The sequence below is a fragment of the Prionailurus viverrinus genome, chromosome B1 (genome assembly GCF_022837055.1).
Source record: "Prionailurus viverrinus isolate Anna chromosome B1, UM_Priviv_1.0, whole genome shotgun sequence".
NCBI classification, from domain to species: Eukaryota; Metazoa; Chordata; class Mammalia; order Carnivora; family Felidae; genus Prionailurus; species Prionailurus viverrinus.
This window is the reverse complement of record NC_062564.1, coordinates 36,292,039-36,311,133: the sequence shown is the minus strand read 5'-3', so window position 1 is coordinate 36,311,133 and position 19,095 is coordinate 36,292,039. Positions and strand designations below refer to the sequence as shown.

The 19,095-nt window shown below is 49.8% G+C and overlaps 1 protein-coding gene across 9 annotated transcripts in view; it reads right to left on the bottom strand.

The window, feature by feature from the left end:
- Positions 1–6,095: 6,095 nt before the first annotated feature.
- The window catches only part of GFRA2 (GDNF family receptor alpha 2), a 104,657-nt gene continuing 91,657 nt past the window's right edge, over positions 6,096–19,095 (bottom strand). For 7 of the 9 annotated variants that reach the window (XM_047856800.1, XM_047856797.1, XM_047856798.1 and 4 more), the window contains 2 exons: positions 15,488–15,541; positions 13,098–14,438 (listed from right to left, as the gene is read on the bottom strand). In XM_047856800.1, the coding sequence (XP_047712756.1) occupies positions 14,316–14,438; positions 15,488–15,541 (177 nt within the window). In that variant the 3' untranslated portion in view covers positions 13,098–14,315. Of the gene's footprint in view, positions 6,282–13,097; positions 14,439–15,487; positions 15,542–19,095 lie in introns of those variants that run through there. The other 2 variants (XM_047856794.1, XM_047856795.1) reach the window with 2 other exon arrangements.

Sequence of the window (19,095 nt, the reverse complement as noted above, 5' to 3'; positions counted from 1 at the left end):
CTGAATAGGAAAGAAAAGATGGTTATATCTGATACCTGAACTAAAGTGTTTATATAACCACTTGTTCGTTCATTTACCTTTATTCAATGAGCTTTTATTGAGTACCCATACATTCCAGATAGCAGGTGTTCTGTCCTCAGTGAACTGAGCTGGTCCTCAAGGAACCTAAATCTGGTGGTGGGGTGAATGCGTGCATGTGTGCATAAATGTGTATGTGTGTGTTGTGTGTGCACGCAGGTGTTCATGCATGTGTGTGTTGTGCATGCGTGTGTGTACATATACATGTATACGTGTGTGTACGTGTGTGTGTGCTGAGAGAAAGGGAGTGGGAATGTCAGCTGGACAGGGTTCTGTTTGAGGAAAGCATGAATACCAGAAGCACTGAAGTAAGCCTCTTTCTCAGACATGGGGAGTCAGAGAAGGTTTCCTTGAAGGATGTGTGAGAGAGGTTAGGTTGTACAAGTATTTCGGGTATTATAGCTCCAAAGTACAAAATTTAATTGAGTTTTCTGGCAACCAAGTCCAAAAGGGGAAATATGAACTGTTCTACAGTGGTCTAACATCAAGGAAGACTTCATTTTTCCTGTACTAAAATCTAAGATCATGTATTTCAGGGCTATTGCCTATAATAGGCAGTGTCTTCCAGAATGGGTTTGCAGACAAAGCAAACCTTCATCAGGTGGCTGGGACTTACAGCAATCCCCCCAAGGGAGCTGAGAATGGAATGCTAAAATGTCCCCCAGTGTGCATATTTGTACAGGGAATCAAACTAACACAGTCGCCTTATATGGCTTTCCAATTCTCAAACTTGGTGCAGCAAGTGAGCCAGAAAAATGGAGGTGTGGGCAATGAGGGAATAAAGAAAATGAGAAGGGAAACTATTTTGTTTAAAGTTGTTTTAATGTTCATTTATTTTTGAGACAGAGAGAGACAGAGTGTGAGTGGGGAGGGTCAGAGAGAGAGGGAGACACAGAATCTGAAGCAGGGTCCAGGCTCCAAGCTGTCAGCACAGAGCCTTACACGAGACTCAAACTCACAAACCATGAGATCGTGACCTGAGCCAAAGTTGGACAGCCACCCGACTGAGCCACCCAAGCACTCTGGTGGGACCTATTTTGTTAAAGAGCCTACTGTGTGCCAGGCCCTGCACTACATTCACATTAGCTCATTCAGTACTCCCAAATCTTCAAAATACGTTTGCTTAACCCCCTTTTGAGGTGACAGATTGAGACTACAGAGGTTAAGGGGCTTCCCACAGTCATTTAGCAGGAGCCCAGTGCTGAAGGAGCTGGAAATTGAACTGGCCCACACAGAGACAGCCCATCTTCTCCAGCTGGCCACCTACAGTCTCACCCATTCACTCGCTCTAGATTGCCTGACCATCTGCTCCAAACCACTCACTGACAGAAGAGAAAAATGAGGCAGACAGAAGGAAGCCACCTAGACCAGAACAAGGACCACAGCCTTGCTTTCCTGACTCCCCAGCAGGTACTGCCTCCCTCACAACTTTTCCTCTAGGGCAAGCCAATGTTCTTGCCCATCCTGGTGGAGCAGCCAGTCAAAAGCCCCCACAAATGACTACTTCTCAGTGATGAGGAGCTTGTTAGAACCCCCCTGACCTTTGCCTGTCCTCCATCTCAAGGGCACTGGCCACTTCACTACAGCCCTGAGGGCTATAAGCAGAATTCCCCAAAGGGCAAATACATCCTAGATCCCATCCAAAGGGATGCAGTGTCGAAATCCTACCAACCTTTTGTTATGAGGCAATCTCCCCCATGCATAGGGAAGCCAACTAAAGTGAAAGGGAAAATCCCTCCACAGCCTTCTCTGTGGCTGCTTTTCTCCCCGTCCACTCTTCTTTGGATTTCTCTCTGAGTTCACATGCAAACAGTTAATGACATTTTTAAAAGCCAAGTGAAGGAAGGGGCACCTGGATGGCTCAGTTGGCTAAGTGTCCAACTTCAGCTCAGGTCATGACCTCCAAGTTCATGGGTTCGAGCCCCAAGTCAAGCTCTGTGCTGACAGCTTGGAGCCTGGAGCCTGCTTCAGATTCTATGTCTCTCTCTCTCTCTGCCCTGCCCCTGCTCGTGCTCTGTCTTTCTCTCTCAAAAATAAATAAAGCATTTAAATTAAAAAAAAAAAAAAGCCAAATAAAGGACTTAGCAAAATTCTTCACCAGTTGTAAATTATCACAGGAAGAGTGCCATCACAGGGGCCATTAAAGGAAATTCCCTGGACTGGCAGGCTCTCAGATTTGAGACAGGAAGGCAGATGGACAGACAGCAGGACCCTCCTGCAGTGGGGGCTTCCCCCCAGCCCACTGTCAGGCCCAACCGTGGTCCCCTAGTCACCTGAGAACACAAGCAGCTGGGTGGCCACAGGGCGAGGCCAAAGAGACCACTCCCCATAGTCCCACCATTTCTCAGCCCACTGCCCTTTGATTTGTCAGTCAGCTTCCCACAAAGGAACTCAGATTTGGCTCAGAGAATTGCCAGAGTGAACAATTCCACCCACCCTCATTGTTCCGCCAAGAAGAAATGTGTACGTGTGTGCATATACATGTGCTCACTGGAATGCACATACCCATCACCCCTCACCGCAGAACAGGAGCACAGAAGAGGAAACGTGGCCCCTGAGTTGCGCAGCCAGCTGCTCAGGTGTGGAGCTCCAGCAGGCAGTGCCGCACGCAGCCCTCCTCCACTCGCCCTCCACGGAGAGCCCTGTGTCATGCACATGAAGCATTTTCTTAAGTAGAAGATTGTCAGTACATTTCAAAAACTTAAGACCCAGGGTTTGCTGTTCATGGTCCCTGGCTTCTCCTTTGTCTTTAAAAGTCAGCAGCTTTGTGACCCCTGACAGGAGGCAAAGGAACTTTGCCTGTGACCCCTGACTCCAGTCCCCCAGATCAATGCCCCTCACTCTCCAACACCAGTAGCTGGGGGGATAATTATGATAAGGAGGCTGCTCACCCAAATAGACTTTGTATGAGGTTATGTTTGTTCACCAGGGCACACTGGAACCTTTCAATTTTATCGCCTTCCTGAGATTGTATCTATTTCCTCCCCATTTCAAGAGGCAGCTGTTGATCTCGGTTGTAATGGCCTGGTGATTTCTAACAAGCTCCTCGTCCCTCTGCTGACGGCTTTTCTCAATCACATACCTGAACAAGCAAGACTTAATTTTCCCCTTTTATTATCAGCAGCTTCACAGAGTGAATAAACCCCCTGCCCCCTTCCTCCACCTCTCCATCCAGAAGGTGGAGGAACCCTTCCAAGCTCACTCTCGTACACTGGGTAGATTGTCCTTACCAACCTCCCAATTTTTTAACTAGGAGAGTGAGGCTGGGTAAATGAGGACATACAGTGCCTTGGAGGGATGGGATGGAGAAATCCTGATGCCTGTGAGCTTGATTATAAAATAAGCTTCCTGCAAAGGAACTCCACCGAAGTTGTTTAAACAGATGTTCAAGCCACCATCCTCAGCCAAGGGGTTTCTTTAGACACCCTCATCAAATCTGACCAGGTGTAAACCTGTGCCTTACCACCTCCACTGAACATTCCTTTTGTCCTATCCACCAGAAGAGTTTGCTAAGCTAATTAATTATTTTAAATGAGATCACAGAGTATGTATACAACCACCTAAGAGAAGAAGCCATTGTCCAAGGTGGAAGGAGGATCAGACTAACAAACGGAATCCTGAGTTCTAGTATCAGTCTTGCTGTTAAGTACACTCTGTGTGGCCTGGGAGAGAGTACAGACTCTGGACTTGTTTCAACAATAAGGAAAATGTGTCCAGCCAGCACTCCCTGGGCTTCTGCTTTGCTATGCTAATTCAAGATTCTCTCTGTTCCTCCCCAACCCTGTTTTCTCTCAATGTGCCACCTGCTCATTCTCCAGGATCTGCTCAAACTCCTTATCAGCTTTCAGCCAATCAACAAACATTTGCAGAGGTCCCTCTCTGCCAGGCACTCTTCTAGGTGCTAAGGATATGACAATGAAAAAACAACAGATGGAGCTCCTGTACTCTTGGAGATTACATCATAGTGGAGTGAGGCAGGTCATAAACTCCCAACACACACACACACACAGAGACACCAAATACACATGAACATATATGTGTATGTATAGTCAGTCAGAAGGTGACACGTGCTTTGGGGAAGTAAAACATTAGGGAGTGGAAAGTCCTGAAGAGGGTGCCGAGAGAGGTATCCTGGACAGGAAAGTTATCATTAGTTGGCTGACATTTGAGTGGGGACCTGAAGCAGGGAGCAGGGAAGGTAGCTAGAATGACTAGAAGAGTACCCTAGACAGATGGAACAGCCACTACAGAGACCCTGAAGTAGGAGCCAGTCTCACATGTTCAAAGAACAGCAAGGAGGTCAATGTGGCTGGGGCAGAGTGGGCAGGGGAGAGCAATTGGGAAGGAGATGGGAAAGGCAGCCAGCCAGATCCCGTGGGCCTTAAAGGCCATTACAAAGGCTTTGGCCTACTGCAAAGACATCATACTACTCATTCAGCAAGATTCTAAAGTTCAGATTTTTTTATTCATTTAGGTGAGTCTCCCTTGACCTCCCAATTCATTCAGATGAGAAGAGTTTGTCCCCAGTGGATGGAGGGATACAAGAAAACGCACAGGAAAATTTGAAGAGGCTGCTAGTGGGGAAGATGGAGCTCCTGGGGCAAACCATGCAGGTGAATGGAGGCTGCCTGCCAAGCTGACAGGAACCCTATAGGTTTCTGCCCTCAACTCCACAACCCATGGTGAGGACACCACCAAGGGCAGGACTGGATGGTGGGGGGAGCATGGATGGGAGGATCAAGATGGAAGCAGAGAACAGCTAGTTCAGGGACTTTGAGGGGACACATCCCCAAAATGCTGCTCATTTGGGCTCAGCTGCTAAAAGGAAGAACAAACCTGACATGAAGCAGAGAACTAGAAGGAGGAAAGCCCTTACTTCTCCAGGTCTACAGATGCTGAACAGACACCCATACCAGAAGGTAACACCAGAGAAAAACAGCCCGGGATAAGATGATGGAAAGGAGAAGGAAAGATGGCATTCCAGGAAGAGAATGACTGGATAGTCTGAATTCTGGATGCCCCACAGCACATGGGAGTCACCTAATCTGTTGAGCCACACCCATACTCAAAACCCACATTTGCCTGCCTAAATTGTAAGCTCTGGAGTGGTTCCAGCAAAAGGAAGTGTCCAAGGCCATGGCCCTGGCCAAGGACAGCAGCAGGTGGAGTGAAAAGGGAAGGGATTCTGGGACAGCAGCCCCCAGGGTTGAAGTCAGAGGGATTTTCAGGACCACCACCTTCCATGGAAATCAATCACTCCATCCATCACAGTTTTTCAGAAGGAGATAGTACCCATCCCCAGCCCTCCCACTGTCCTGACACAATCAGATTTCACACCAGAGCTGTGACTCCCTGAGTTCACATGCAGATGCCCACCTGAGGACCGAGCAGGCTGAATTGTCACCCAGATGCATGGGGTCCTTTGTCTGTCAGACTCAGGAGCAGGTGCCAGGGTGAATAGAGAAAGCCCTGCCAGCTAATGCCCAAAGAGGAACGAGGGCCACAGCGTGAGCTCAGCCCCATCCCATCCATGACAGGGACCTACACTTGTGGCTGCTCCCACAAACATTCCTCTGATTACCCAGGGGTCTTTCTAGACCTGTCCTCTCCATGGCTGTCCAGGCCCCAGATATCCAGACATTGAGATGCATGGACTTGGGCAGGGTTGAGGGCTGCCGAGGGGTCTTCCCCATCACCCAGACAATAGCCCCTCTTGACCATTTCCAGTCATCAATAAAGTTGCTTCCTCATTTGGAAGAGAAGGTTATTTCAGCAGCTCCCAGCTACAAACTTCCAGGAGGCAGGCATTTTAGAGTCCTTCATGTCCTGGGGCCTCACACTCACCCAGCTTTCTCACACAATGAGAATTAAGAGTGATTTCAGGTTGTAGAGACCTCTGAAAAAAAGGCCTTTCATCTTCCATGGAGGATAAAAGTGAAGGATGCGCTGGGCCAAAGGTGTCATCCCACAAGGATTTGTTTGGCCGACTAAGCTAGACTCTGCTGTTTAAATGAAGTAGAGAGCTGCAGCCTTTATTTTAAATTGTCAAGTGCCTGCATGTGGGTGGGCAGGGAAGAAAGAAGGGGAGTCCACTGTGCAGGCCCGGGAAAAATCACGGCAGAGGTTTTCTCAGATGCCTCTCTTCTGGCTGCACGAGCTTCAGCACCCCAAATCGCTGGCCAAGGTGGCTGGGCAAACTCCTCCTGCAGACATATTTGATGAGGATTAGTCACCTCCCGCCTGGGTGGTCCAAGTGTAAACAGCTCCATGACCTCTGACCCCTGAGCAGCATCCCGGTCAAGATGGGGACTCAGACAGGACATGGTGGGTATACCTCCATGTGGCCCCAGCAGGTGTTGACTTTCTGGGAAATGCTACCTTGCAAGGGAAAGAAATGAGGCAGAGCCTGAGAGAGCACCACCATCAGCCATACCCAGAATGAGTCCCACGGCAGCAGTCCGAAGCTCTGCACAAGACACTTGGTGAAAAATTGGAGCAACCAAGCGGGTGGTGGCGTTTATTGAAAGAGAGATGAATTCCGTCTCCTTCCAAGTCATTCTGTGCCGGGCTAGTGAGTTCAGAAATAGCTGGCAGTCATAAAATCAGAGAATCCTATTTGTGGAAAGGAAGCTTGGAGAACAGTGCCTCTGACCCTTCCCTTTGTAGATGAGGAAAGGGCGGGGGGTCAACCAGGTTAAGTGACTTGACGACAGGGGCTTTCAGGGGCTCCACTGCCACACCCCGCCTTCTCCCCTCCCAGCCCCTAGAATGGCAACTGCCCTTGCTCTTGGCCACAGGCCCTTCTCCAGCACATACAGGAGCCCTCGTGCAAACCAGCAAGCGATGACCCCTCCTCAAGCCCAGGGTGGGCCCATGGATGGATGACTTGAGCACAGCTGAATTTCCAACCCATTTGCTCTCCTGGCCCAAAGCCCCTGTGCAGAACACAACTGCAGCCCCCCACACTCCAGACCACACTTCTGTGAGCACAGACCATAGGCTATGTGGTTCTCTCCTCCTTCCTGCCCAGCACAGGACCCTTCCTTCTGGTGTCCTCTCCCACCAATTTCACCTCCCCTGTCACAGTGGTGGACTGTCCTCTCTCTTCTTACAACCCCAGGATAACTTCGGCCCTTCCACCCATTAGCATTCGTGCCACCAAACCTCAGTAGTCAGAATGCCCAGGATTGAGAGCTTGGTCTCAGAGATTATTTAAAGCAAATGGTGGCAAACTATAACCCCTAGTCCAAGTTCAGCCCATATCTGCTTTTGTAAATACATATTTATTGGAATACAGATAAGCCCCATGATTTACACAATGCCTATGACTGTTTTCAAGCTACAAAGACCAAGTTGATAGTTGGCAGCCAAGATGCCACGACCCACAAAGCCTATGCTACTTATTATCTGGCCCTTTACAGAAAAAAGTTTGCTGATCTCGGAGAGCAATCTTTCTGAGGCTCAGAGAAATTCAGTGACTTAGCTGATAGATGGCCAGCCAGACTTTGAGCCCAGGTCCCACGACACCCCTTCAAGTATACCCTACAATTCTTGAGGACAGCATATGAGCTTGAACGTGTCATCAGACTCACACCTCATTGCCAGCCTTTTTTTCTATAGGGAAATCACAGAGGAGAGAAAGTTCTCAGAAAGCATGGAAGTAACTCAGAATTCATCACAAAACAGGGGTTTGGGGCCTGGGGCTCCCTCCTCACAGGGAGTTCCCAAGCTTGCCTTGGACCCTCCAGGACCCCATGCCAGCCTGTCACCCGCGGGTGCTGACATTGTTCCCAGGCCTCACGGCTGATGAGTGCTTCCTGATCTCCATTTGGGGCTGCTGATCTGATATGCATTTGCCCTGGTGCCCTTGAGCTGAGATGTCACTGCAGCAGCATGTCTCCTGCCTTCATGCATGGAGAGGAAGTGGCCAATCAAAAGGACTCCAGAGAGAGCATGACATTTGGCTGTTCTGTAGCCACTGTCCCCAGTGACTCATAGATCAAGTCAACTGTGCTTTACAAATAACAAGGAAGTTTCCCTTTTTTCTCTCCCCACCTCTCCTGCCCTCTCAACTCCACATGGCAATCCTTCAAAGAGCACAGTCCAGGGGCCTAATGACCATTGTGTTCTTGTGTTTACCACAAGGCATCTGGCTGCCATGAGGATGAGACCTGGTGAGCCAGGCAGGTGCAGAGAATCTGCGGAGGTCCAGGCTGGCTGGCCCACTGGAAGCGGGAGTGGCATGGCTGATGGCCTGCCCACTGTGCGCCAGTCCCTTGGCAGGGTATAATCCCATTTAATCCTGACAAGAGTTCCTATGAGGCAGGGACAGCCATCCCCACTTTACAGATGAGAAACCTGAAGCTCATACTAGACATGATCACCTGGCTGGTCAATGGCAGATCTGTAATTCAAACTCAGGTCTGCCTAGCCCCAAATGTGTCCTCTTCCATCATCATCACCATGGTGTCCCCAAAGCAAGAGCAGTTCAGAGTCAAGGGCAGGTCCCCAGATGGTCAGTCTTCTTCCTCAAAAGGCCATCTTCACACCAAACTGTTTCCGCACAAGGTCCACAGTCGTCCTAGCAAACACCGAGGTGGGACTCTCCCCATCAGAAGGACCTGGGGTGGGCCACGTCTAGAGCTGCATCTTCCTCATGCCTCTCTCCCTTATGGAGTCTGCAATGTATTGGATTTAATCAACCGGTTTACAGAACTCCCTCACCATTTGCCCTATAGGCCGAGAGGGAAGGGAAAGCACAGCAACGAAGCCCAGATTAACTGGAGCCCCCAGGGAAGTGGCTGCCTTGGTCAGGCCAGCTGAGGGCCAGCACAGAGCCAGGGACAAGTGTGGCAGTGTGGCTCAGGCAGCAGCTGGGCAGTTTGAGCCCAGACCCACAAGGCAGCCCACCTGGGCTTGTGTCAGAGTGCCACCACGCCACCTACCCTCTGTATGATCTTGGGCAGGATCACAACTTGTCTATGCTTCAGTCTGCTCAGTATGTAGTATGGGGAGGCAGAGCTAAACTAATTGCATCCCCATGGGAATGAAATGAGTTGATACTCACGCAATTTTGGAACAGTGTCTGGTGCATGTGAGGGCTATGTAAGCGTTGGTTAAATCTTATATATACATATTTTTAAATATCCACATTTGGTTTCAGTTTTGAGTAAGCTATTAAAATCCTTCTATATTGTTCACTTCCCTTTTTCTGCTCTGGAAGGTAGAGCACAAAAAAGCACTTCACTCCAGAAGTGGAATGTGGCAAATAATGTTCTGATTAACTAATGCTTCTCTGCACAGCCCTGATTTTATAAACCACATCTTTGTGAGGATTTCAAAGCCCTTTCCATTTGCTCACTTGTCTTGAGATAGGAATGTAACAATGAAGTGGTATGTCTGGGCTTTTAGAAAACACATCTGAACTTAGAATTTGAAATGGTCATGTGGCAGATGGGGATGACTCCCCCTTACTCAGAACACTGGAGGCACTGAGCAGGAAAAGCACTTCTGGTGTAAACCTCTGTCTCTGTATCTCTCTCCCCCTCTAGAGCTTATTCAGAGTTGAGAAAGACCTTAACTATCCTCTAACAGAACTTTGTAGATGAGGTAACCAAGGTTGAACAAGAAGACAGAAACCAGTGTTTCCACCATTTAAACCCACCACTAAGAATGGTACCAACTTTTTGGGTGTCTGGGTGGCTCAGTCAACTAAGCATCCAACTTTACCACTTCAGGTCAGGTTGTGATCTCGCAGTTCATGAGTTCAAACCCTGCACTGGAGTCTGCTGTTAGCACAGAGCCTGCTTCGAACCCTCTGTCCCCCTCTCTCTCTGCCCCTCCCTAACTCGTGTGCATGCTTGCACCCCTTCTCTCTCAAAAATAAACATTTTTTTAAATACCAACTTTTTACCAGTTTTGGCTCCAAATGACTGCCTTTTCCTTAAAAAATTAAATCTTTCTTTAACATTTTTATTTTGAGAGAGACAGAGACAGCACAAGTGGGGGAAGGGCAGCTAGAGAGGGAGAGAGAGAATCACAAGCAGGTTCTGCGCTGCCAGCACAGAGTCCAATGTGGGGCTCGAACCCATGAAGCCATGAGATCATGACCTGAGCCAAACCAAGAGTTGGATGCTTAACCAACTGAGCCACCCAGGCATGCTAAATCTCTTTCTAAAAGATAAATATCTACTCCCCACTGAGACTTTAAAGGAATAGGCAACAGGCTATGAATACATTTACTTGTATTAACACAGAGTGTATGGCCAGTTTTATCCCCTGGTATCCCAACCTACAAGAGAGGGAACACCCAGCTTAAGCTCATTTCACAGATTAGAAAAGACTGGCAAAAAATTTCTCCAGCAGAAGGCAACACTGAAGCTTTGCTCTCATGTAAGGAAAGGTAAGTCTTTGTCTTATATGGGCATCAGGCAGTCCCTGAGACAGATCTGGGAACTAGAGACAAGCACATGCACACCACCCCCATGAGGCCCTTTGGCATGAAATTAAGTCCTTGCAGGTGGACCATTAGACCCTGGGAGCCCAGGGACCAGCAGTTAACCAGCACAGGGGAGGCTAAACCAGAGTTCCTGGGTGGACATCTCAGTAAGCAGGTGAGCCATGGGCAGGATCCAGAAAGCAGATGACAGTTGGGCACCCTGTCAGCCCCAAAGCTGCTCGGCATCTAGAAGGTCTGGTGGACACAGCAGGGCCCAGCTAGGGCCTAAGGATCGATTCAGGCCTTGTGTCTTAGAAGGACTCTAGAGAGCAAGGTTGGGCTCAGTCTTGGGAAACCTATGCTGTCAAGTAGGTTATGAAGGCAGGGTGTGAGGTGCAGGAAACTGAGGTAATGACCCTGCATCTGGTCTCAGAACAAGGCAGAGGTCCAGCTGTGCAGCTCTCCACCAAGGTCAGCTCAGGACCAGGGCATGGCTCACTTGATACTGAGCCCTCTGTGCTCCTGAATCGGCCTTCTTGGATCTGCCACCATCATAGGTCTCCACTGGGCCTTCAGTGCATTCTGAGTGATCCTATCTACGTTACAGGAGGGTGGCAGGGCATGAGCCAGGTGGGAAGCTGATGTCTGGGTTCTTGGCTGAGCAAAATCATCGCAGGCTGGAAGCCTCCCCAGGGAGAGGAAAAGCATTCCTATGTGATCTCAGTCTCATCAAGGTACTAGAGCCTAGTTGCAGACAGATGCATACCTCAGGTCAGGAATCCCCAAGGGACTAATGGCAAAGAAAGCACATTGTATAGACTGCTAACTGGGGTAAAGGCACAGTGAGCCTATACTTGATGCAGCTGACTCTCCCCAAAAGAACACTAAAACAATTTTAGCTCTATCTCTGGAGTCCTTACCAATCTTCTCCTGATTCCATTCCTGCCCCTCTTCATTTATCTGTCCCCCATGCCCAATCTCAGTGTTTAGGTCCAAATGTCTTAATGTTACTAAGATTCATTCAAACTATTAAACTAATTAGCATTAAGATAGTAACATTTTATTCTTCCCACTTTTATTTACACATTTTGAGAGAATCACAGGGAACAGGAATCATCTCAACCAAAGGAATGAATATTTCACGGTAAAATTTCAGCTATGTGATACCTAGACAGGGAGAGGTTTTAAGGCAGAGTAAAGCTGCCCTGCATCTATTCTGGCACCTCCAGTTCCTTTCAGGAAATCTTCTCTCCCTCATTATGCAAGCCAAGGGTTTATATCACATTAGGAATACCAGATGTGAGATATTCTCCTCTCTCACAAAAGTATGGCAGGAGGTAGGCACAAGGCCCCAGTAAACCGGTTGGACAAGTTGGTGGTCATTCATCACAGAGACAGCAGCATGCTGACCCTGTAGATCATGCCTTCTGCCCCTTCAGATGTCCTTTGGTTCCCACTGTACCCTCCCCTGGTCCCCCCACCTTCCACTGATTCTGAGCCTTTTCCCCCCAAAGCCTTTTAAGTTAGCCAGTCTTTGCTGTTCACAAAGAATATGAATTCCCAAGTAAACTCCACAGCCACCTCCACACACAGTAACACCAGTGGTGGCTAGGGAAGACAGTTCACTGGCCCACTGGCCCTCCATGCACAGGCTGGAACTTGTACACCACACTACTCACCACCATAGGCCAATGTTGCCGACATTTCAGCAACTGGAAACAAGAGCCATTTGGGGAGAGCAGAAAACAGCATCTCATCTCCCAATGGCGACAGGATGGGATCATGTGCAGCCCTGACAGTGGGAGCACCCCCTCACATGACAGTCTTCCTCCTTCATCTTGCCATGTGCACACACTCATACATGCATATGAACACTCACAAGCCTGCACGTGGGTGCACGTACACACACTCGGCCAGCAGCCATCCTCCTAGCCTTCTCCAGGGAGAATCTCCCCAGGGAATACAGCAGGCCCAGGGTCCAGGTGGAGCCCGGGTGGTAAATGGAGAAAAAGAGAAGAAGGGATGAATCATGGTCATCTTCCTTCTCTAGTAGGACCCAGAAGACCAGATCCCTGCCTTCATAATCACATACCTTAAATAAACCAGGAGTCCCAGTGAGAAGATATCACCTCATGCCACATAAGACCAATGGGCCACTTAATAGGACCACACAGACAACCTTAAAACAAAAATATACCTGAGGTGTCAAGATCAACTGGTATCCTGTCCCTCCAGGTCCCCACAGGTACTTTCTTTCTCTTCAAGGTGGGGACCAACAGGACTGGCACTGATAGGTAAGGGAAGGTAGAGGAGGATGGGTGAAGAAGGGCCCAGAAGGCTGAGCATAGCCGGGACGCAGAGACCCACCAAGTGTAAAACCACCTCCTAAAGGAGCTCCATCACCCACATCAAAGACACATAACAGATGGAGACACATGTGCACATGCGTGCATGTCCCCCCCCGACATACACACACATTCTCCAAGGCCCACCAGGACCCCAGGTAAGCAGCCAAGAGGCAGCACTGTGCCAAGGAAAAAAATAGCAGGAGAAGGCACACCGGAGGGAGGCAGAAGGCAAATTGCTTCCTAGTATGTTTATTGGAGCCTTGGCTAAGTATGAATATGGATCAGGAACCCCCTTCCACAGCCCAGTCAGCCTGACAGAGGCAGAGACACAGGGAGTCAATCTCCTTTTTTTCCCATTATAGACAACATTGTTAAAAAAAATAAACTTTACAATAATACATTTTCGCTCATCTGTTGGGGTATTATTTCGATAGTTTTGTTTCTTAAAAAAAGGAAAAAAAGGGAAACCACACAATATATGTATATGGATCTATATATACATATATGTTGAGAAAGGAGTTGTGTTATGTACATACGGTTGGCGCTTGTCTGGGAAATGAGGAGAGAATGTGGAAAAGAGGAACAGGGGGCCGAGAGGAGGAGAGAGCTGCGGCCAGTGAAGCACAGTGCCAGCAGGTGTCCCGCCATGTTCTTCTCTGCCCCTCTCCCTGGTGGGAGACCCACCAAATGAACCCACAAGAAACCAAAAGAGCCAATGACGGATCATTTCTCTTTGATTTCAAAATTCCTGCCACCAAGCAGGAAGCAGCAGCCTTGAGCTGGTGCCCAAGCTTTGCTCCCTCTGCCCAAGGGGATGTCCCCAGAGGGCTGAGCTCCCAAGCCCCCTGGAGCTGGCCCCAGTACTCCCTCCATACCACAGTAGGAGGGCCTGGTACCACACCCTCCACAGGCATCACTGGGGGTTCTCAGTTCAGATGCAGACAGAGAGCACAAAACAAACTCCATGCTCGAAACCGAGTGGAGGTGCTGAGGTGCCCAGCTGGACCCCCAGCAGCCAGCCTGGCTGCTTTGCTGCCTGATGCCCTCTGCCAAGCCGCCAGTGGGGATCCCTGGCCCCGGTTCACATCAGCACAGTTCCAGTCCCTCAGGCCACAGGGGTGTCATCTTGGTCTTTTATGTCAGCGAGGTCCAGAGAAGAAAACACCGGGAGAAAACGAAGGGCATTTCTAGACCCTTGCACTCTCCTCAGCACTGGGTTTCCCTTGCCAAGGGACCTCTGGGCCAGCTCTCAGGCTGCCCGCCTACTTGTCTGTTTGGTTTAGAAAAACTTCTCCAGAGAAGAAATCTGGGAGGAGACAGGTTCAGAGACAAGGTGGGGAAAATTTTTTTTTTGCAAGATGTGTGTGTGTGTGTGTGTGTGTTTCCATGTTGCCAGGCGGGTGTTCTCATCTGCGTAGTTTCCGGAAATCCCCCGACATGGGTCCCAGAGCCTACAAGGCCAGCTTCAGCATCAGGAAGGAGACAGCGGTCAAGGCAGCCGACGGTCTGGCTCTGCGGGGGCCTGAGTTAGGTTTGATCACCTTGTTACTCCCTGGGATGATATTGGTCGTGAGCTGCAGCCATGACACAAGGGGAGACAGAAGCAAAGAGCACAACAAAAGACAGAAAAACAAAGGAGTCAGTAGGGCTGGGATCAGGCAAAGGAAAGGACTCGAGAAGTGGAGTCCTTGAGCCCCTGCCCGCCCCATCCACCCAGGGGACCCTGCTCTGTGCTCACCCGCAGGTGGAGCTAGGCTTCCACAGAGCTGAGCTGAGCTGAGCCCCAGGCTCCAGGAGACTGGGCAGCAGTCCCCAGGTAAAAGGGTTGACACTGCCAAGTGAGGAAGAGGGTCTGTGGACACAGACCAGAGAGGAGGAGCATGGTACCTAAGGTCTCAAGAAGGAGCTCTCGGGGTCCACAGGCACCTGCTTCCTGAGAGGAGAGGAGGGAGAAGCTCTGTTCTACCTGTTCCTAAATGTCTTTGAATCTCCCTGCTCCATGAAGCTTCTTCCCTACACATCTCTGTCTGAGCACTCTCCTCTAGGAGCTTATACTTCTTTTCCTCTCTCTCTCTCTCTCTCTCTCTCTCTCTCTATATATATATATATATATAGACACACTCTTTCTCTCTCTCTCTCTCTCTCTCTCTCTATATATATATATATATATATGTGTGTGTGTGAGAGTGTGTGTGTACGCACACACACACACACACGCACATACATACATATAAATACACACACTATATATGGAGTCATAGATACACTCCTGTTTTGGGGCTCCTTTTAGGAAGGGACTGTGTCTTTCCCCATCTCCCAATCTCCTCAATATCACAGAACCAGCACAGAGTAGGTACTCAAGACACTTGTCATAAAGAGTCAGGAGGGCTTAAGAGGGCTTCTGCTCAGAGCAGCTGTTTGTGTCTCACCCAAGGAGACAGCCAAGGCCCCTGGCTGCAGCCTCCGACCCTGCACCCCCAGTGCAGTGAGCACCCACCCAAGTCTAAGTGGGCCAGAAGCTCATGCGATGGGATCTGGGGGCTCAGAGTCTGAGACTCACCTAGGAAACACCCCCTTCTAGCTCAGTCCCCTGCAGCCATCCCCCACTCTGCCCTTCACTCACCTCTGTGAAGCACATGCTTAACTCTTTGGAGTTATTGGGTTTTAGCCCCTGTTCCTGTGGAAGAGAAGGTGCTAGTAAGGATGGGCTACCAGAGCTGGGTCTCTGGCCAAGCTTTGTCCCATGACTTGAATAAGACCAAAGAGTCCATGGCCCCACCATCCACCGTTGCCATCATTAAGCACAAGGTTCACATGAAGAGTGCTGGCTCAATCCCGTGTAGCAAAAAGACCTGGTCCCTTTCTCACACCATCAGGACTTAGGTCCTATCCCCCTTAGGCTCCTGGAGAAGGGATTCCTAACTCTGCTTTCAACTTAGACCATGATGGAATAATTACAAGACATTTGCATGTTTGTCTACTATACTCAAAACTTCTCTTGACAGGGCAGGGACCATGGCTCATTTTCCTTGCACTAAGCAGTGTCTGGCTCATTAACACCAGCTCAGTAAATGCTTTACTAGATGCATGAAACCGTGACTCAATGAATGAATGCCATATATCAGAACCAGCATGCAAGTGCCAGCTCCAAAAAGCTCATAAGCCTTATCTGGGCTTGTGAGGAAGAGAACTGTAATTGACTAGTGATGTCTGTCACTGGTGCATGGTAGGAAGACATATGGCAATAGTGCCAGGCATTGGCCATTCCACCCTAAACAGATGTGGGCACCTGGGAGCTTGGTGGTCCGAGGTGATGAATGAGAAAGGAAGGCTGGCCTACTGATGATTCTAGGATTCTCTACTCCTGGCATAACCACTTGGATGCAGGACCAGAGGGTGAGCAAGAGGAAGTGTCCTTTGTTATCATCATAATAATGATCCATGGGAACCAGCTGGGGGACATGGTGTTTCTACCCTGGCTTCAAATGGCTTGGTTCCCAATGCACTTGTGGGGAAGCTCTGGCCACCATAAGCACCAGGAAGCCCAAGAAATTATTCCTAAATCACTGCTCTTGGCCAGAAGTATCAATAATCCCTTAAACATCATAGGCAATCTACCACCCTGGGCATCTGGTCAGCAAAACAAGGCCCCAGCTGTCACACAGAGGCCAGCCAAAATCCAAGTCACTCCCAATCATGGAGATACGACCACAGTGATGATGAGCACAACGGGAATGGAACCAGGGACCTGACCCAGGAAGATCTTGTTCAAGACCACAGTGCCCATGACTTCAGGTGCCAAGATCCAAGCCTACCATGCTACCCACCTTTGTCCCTGAAGAAGGGCCCTTTGGAACCCAAGGACTGGATTCTACTGCCACAGACTAAGTGCAGCTCCAGCCAGGCCTGTGGGAGGTCACTGCTGGACAGAGCCTGCCCACCCCATCCCAGGGGCTGTACTGTCACCACTATCTTCCATTCAACTGCCCTCATCTACACAATCCTCCCTCGGTCACCCCCCTGAGCAATTCACAGCACTTCTGATATCCTATGCCACAAGACCCAACACCCACTTTTCCTGGCATTCTTTCCAGGTATCATGGGTTCCAGGTGTGGCAGGTCTCTGTCTCCAGGCCCATGTCCTCTTCCTGTGTATTCCCCTCCCCCAGTGCCACTAAATATGGAACGTGTCTGTGTTGCATCAAACAGCCAGGATGAGTGTTCTCACCCCCACTTCAACCAAAGCAACTCTGATTTTATTTGTTCTAGATGTTGGAGCTATACACAAGAAGTATTTTAAAAAACAGCCACTACTTAAAAATAAATCAGGTTTCAGAAAAGAACTAAACTAAGTGACCTCTAGGGCCTTGCAGTACAACCTTCTGTGATGGGTCCTCGACATGGGCCTGGCCACCGCTGGCTCTGGAAGGCTGAGCCCCAGGCCAAGTCACACAGAGAGAAGCCAGCAAAGCAGAGGAGCACCAGGACTTAGAATTAAAGCAGTGGGGTGGAGGGGAGATCTGAACACAGATCTCACCTGGAGCAGCTGGCTTATGGCTGGATTTTGCTCCTCAGAGTGAGCAGACTTGACAGGCTCCTCTTAGAAGAAGAGAGGAGAGGGGGCTGTTGGCAAATATTCAAGGAAAAAAGAGAGGGGGAGGAGCAGAGGAAAGGATCAAGAGAGGAAGGGAACAGAGAAAAAGGAGAGGCAGCACCCTAGGAGAGCACATGCAGAGAGTTTGGGGGTTTTGGGGGGAGCAGGGAGGACAGAGGGGAGAAGGGGGCAGGGGACAGAGAGGAAGGGAGGGGCCACAGGAGAAGGAGGGTAACAGGAGGAGAGGAAGAAGCAGAGGAGGAGCCTTCATCCTCTCATCTGACCCATATCAACAAGAGAAAGTGACACACACCCCTGGGCCAGCCCCAAGGCAATCCAATCCTTGCTTGGTCTCTGACAGGTGCCACAGCGACTGTGGTGGGAGAAAAGGACTGGCCTCCATGAAGATCAGGGATAGGGCCTCTCCCTGTACCCCATGTGACCCACTGTATATCCAGCATCCACAGCATTCATCTATGTCCCTCTGCACTGATGACATGTCAGTCCAGCAGGCTCCAGGGCCACCAGCCACACACTGAATGTGTGCTGAATGCCCAGGTGACATCCTGAGCTTCTTCTCACTGTCCAAAAGTACTTCCTTCAAGTGCTGTGAAATCTAGCTTACAGATTTTTATCCTCACAGACCCATGCAGCCTTTCCCTTTTAGATCAAAGAGTCTTAATTTTTGGCGTCCATCCCCACAGGACAATTCCCTGGAGCCAAGGAAGAAGAGCCTGAGAGACCAGAGACCCGGGCTCAAGCCTTCTTTATCCAGTGACCCGGGAAAGTCACTTCATCTACTGGAACATCCATTCTCTCATCTATAAAATAGGGAATAGACAAACGCACATCACTGACCCACTGTGATGATTACATGAGACAGTGCACATGGCACAGCAAAGCTCCACACACCTGTAAGGGCTCCTCAATTCCACAAGGCACAAGGCTGAGCCAAGCTTAGTTTTGCATTCAAAAGCAGAGCCTATGAGAAATGCAGGAAGGGCCCAGGAAGGGGCTGTGAGGTGAAACCCAGGGTCAGCCTTAGCCTGGGGCTACCTCAGCCCTACCCCACGGCACATGGAGCAGTCTCTGCCCCAGCACCTGACTTCCAGCAGACACAGAGCAGACAGTGAAGGCTGCAGTAATCTCCCCAGTGGCAAACCTGAGACCCCCACACAGCTCCGGCCACACAGAGCAGTGCAGGGGTTTGCCCATCGGCTGGCCTTTTCTGAAAGCAGCATATGGGCGAGGTGCAGAGAGGTTGCACTACTTAATGGCAAAACCACCAGTGGCTCAGATTCACTGCCTCCCTCCCTCACCATTAACTTTCCCCCACTGCTCCCACAAGGGGTTCTAAAGATGAATGAGTCACAGCTCTGCTCACACCCTAATGAGACAAATAAACATTCACAGTCATCTCAGCACCGGTTAAGTAAATGGGAGCAGGAGAAGAGGCTGCTCCCTCCCCAAATCCCGCAGGTTGCAGGCTGCCCTCTGAGGCCATGCCCCCCTAAGGCCACCCACAATGCCCATCTCACCCAATTTTCTTGGACTCCGATGGAACAAGTTTATGGGAATAGAGGTGAGTTGCTCACCCCTGTCCTGCTTCCATCACTACTCTGAGACTCTCCTCCCTT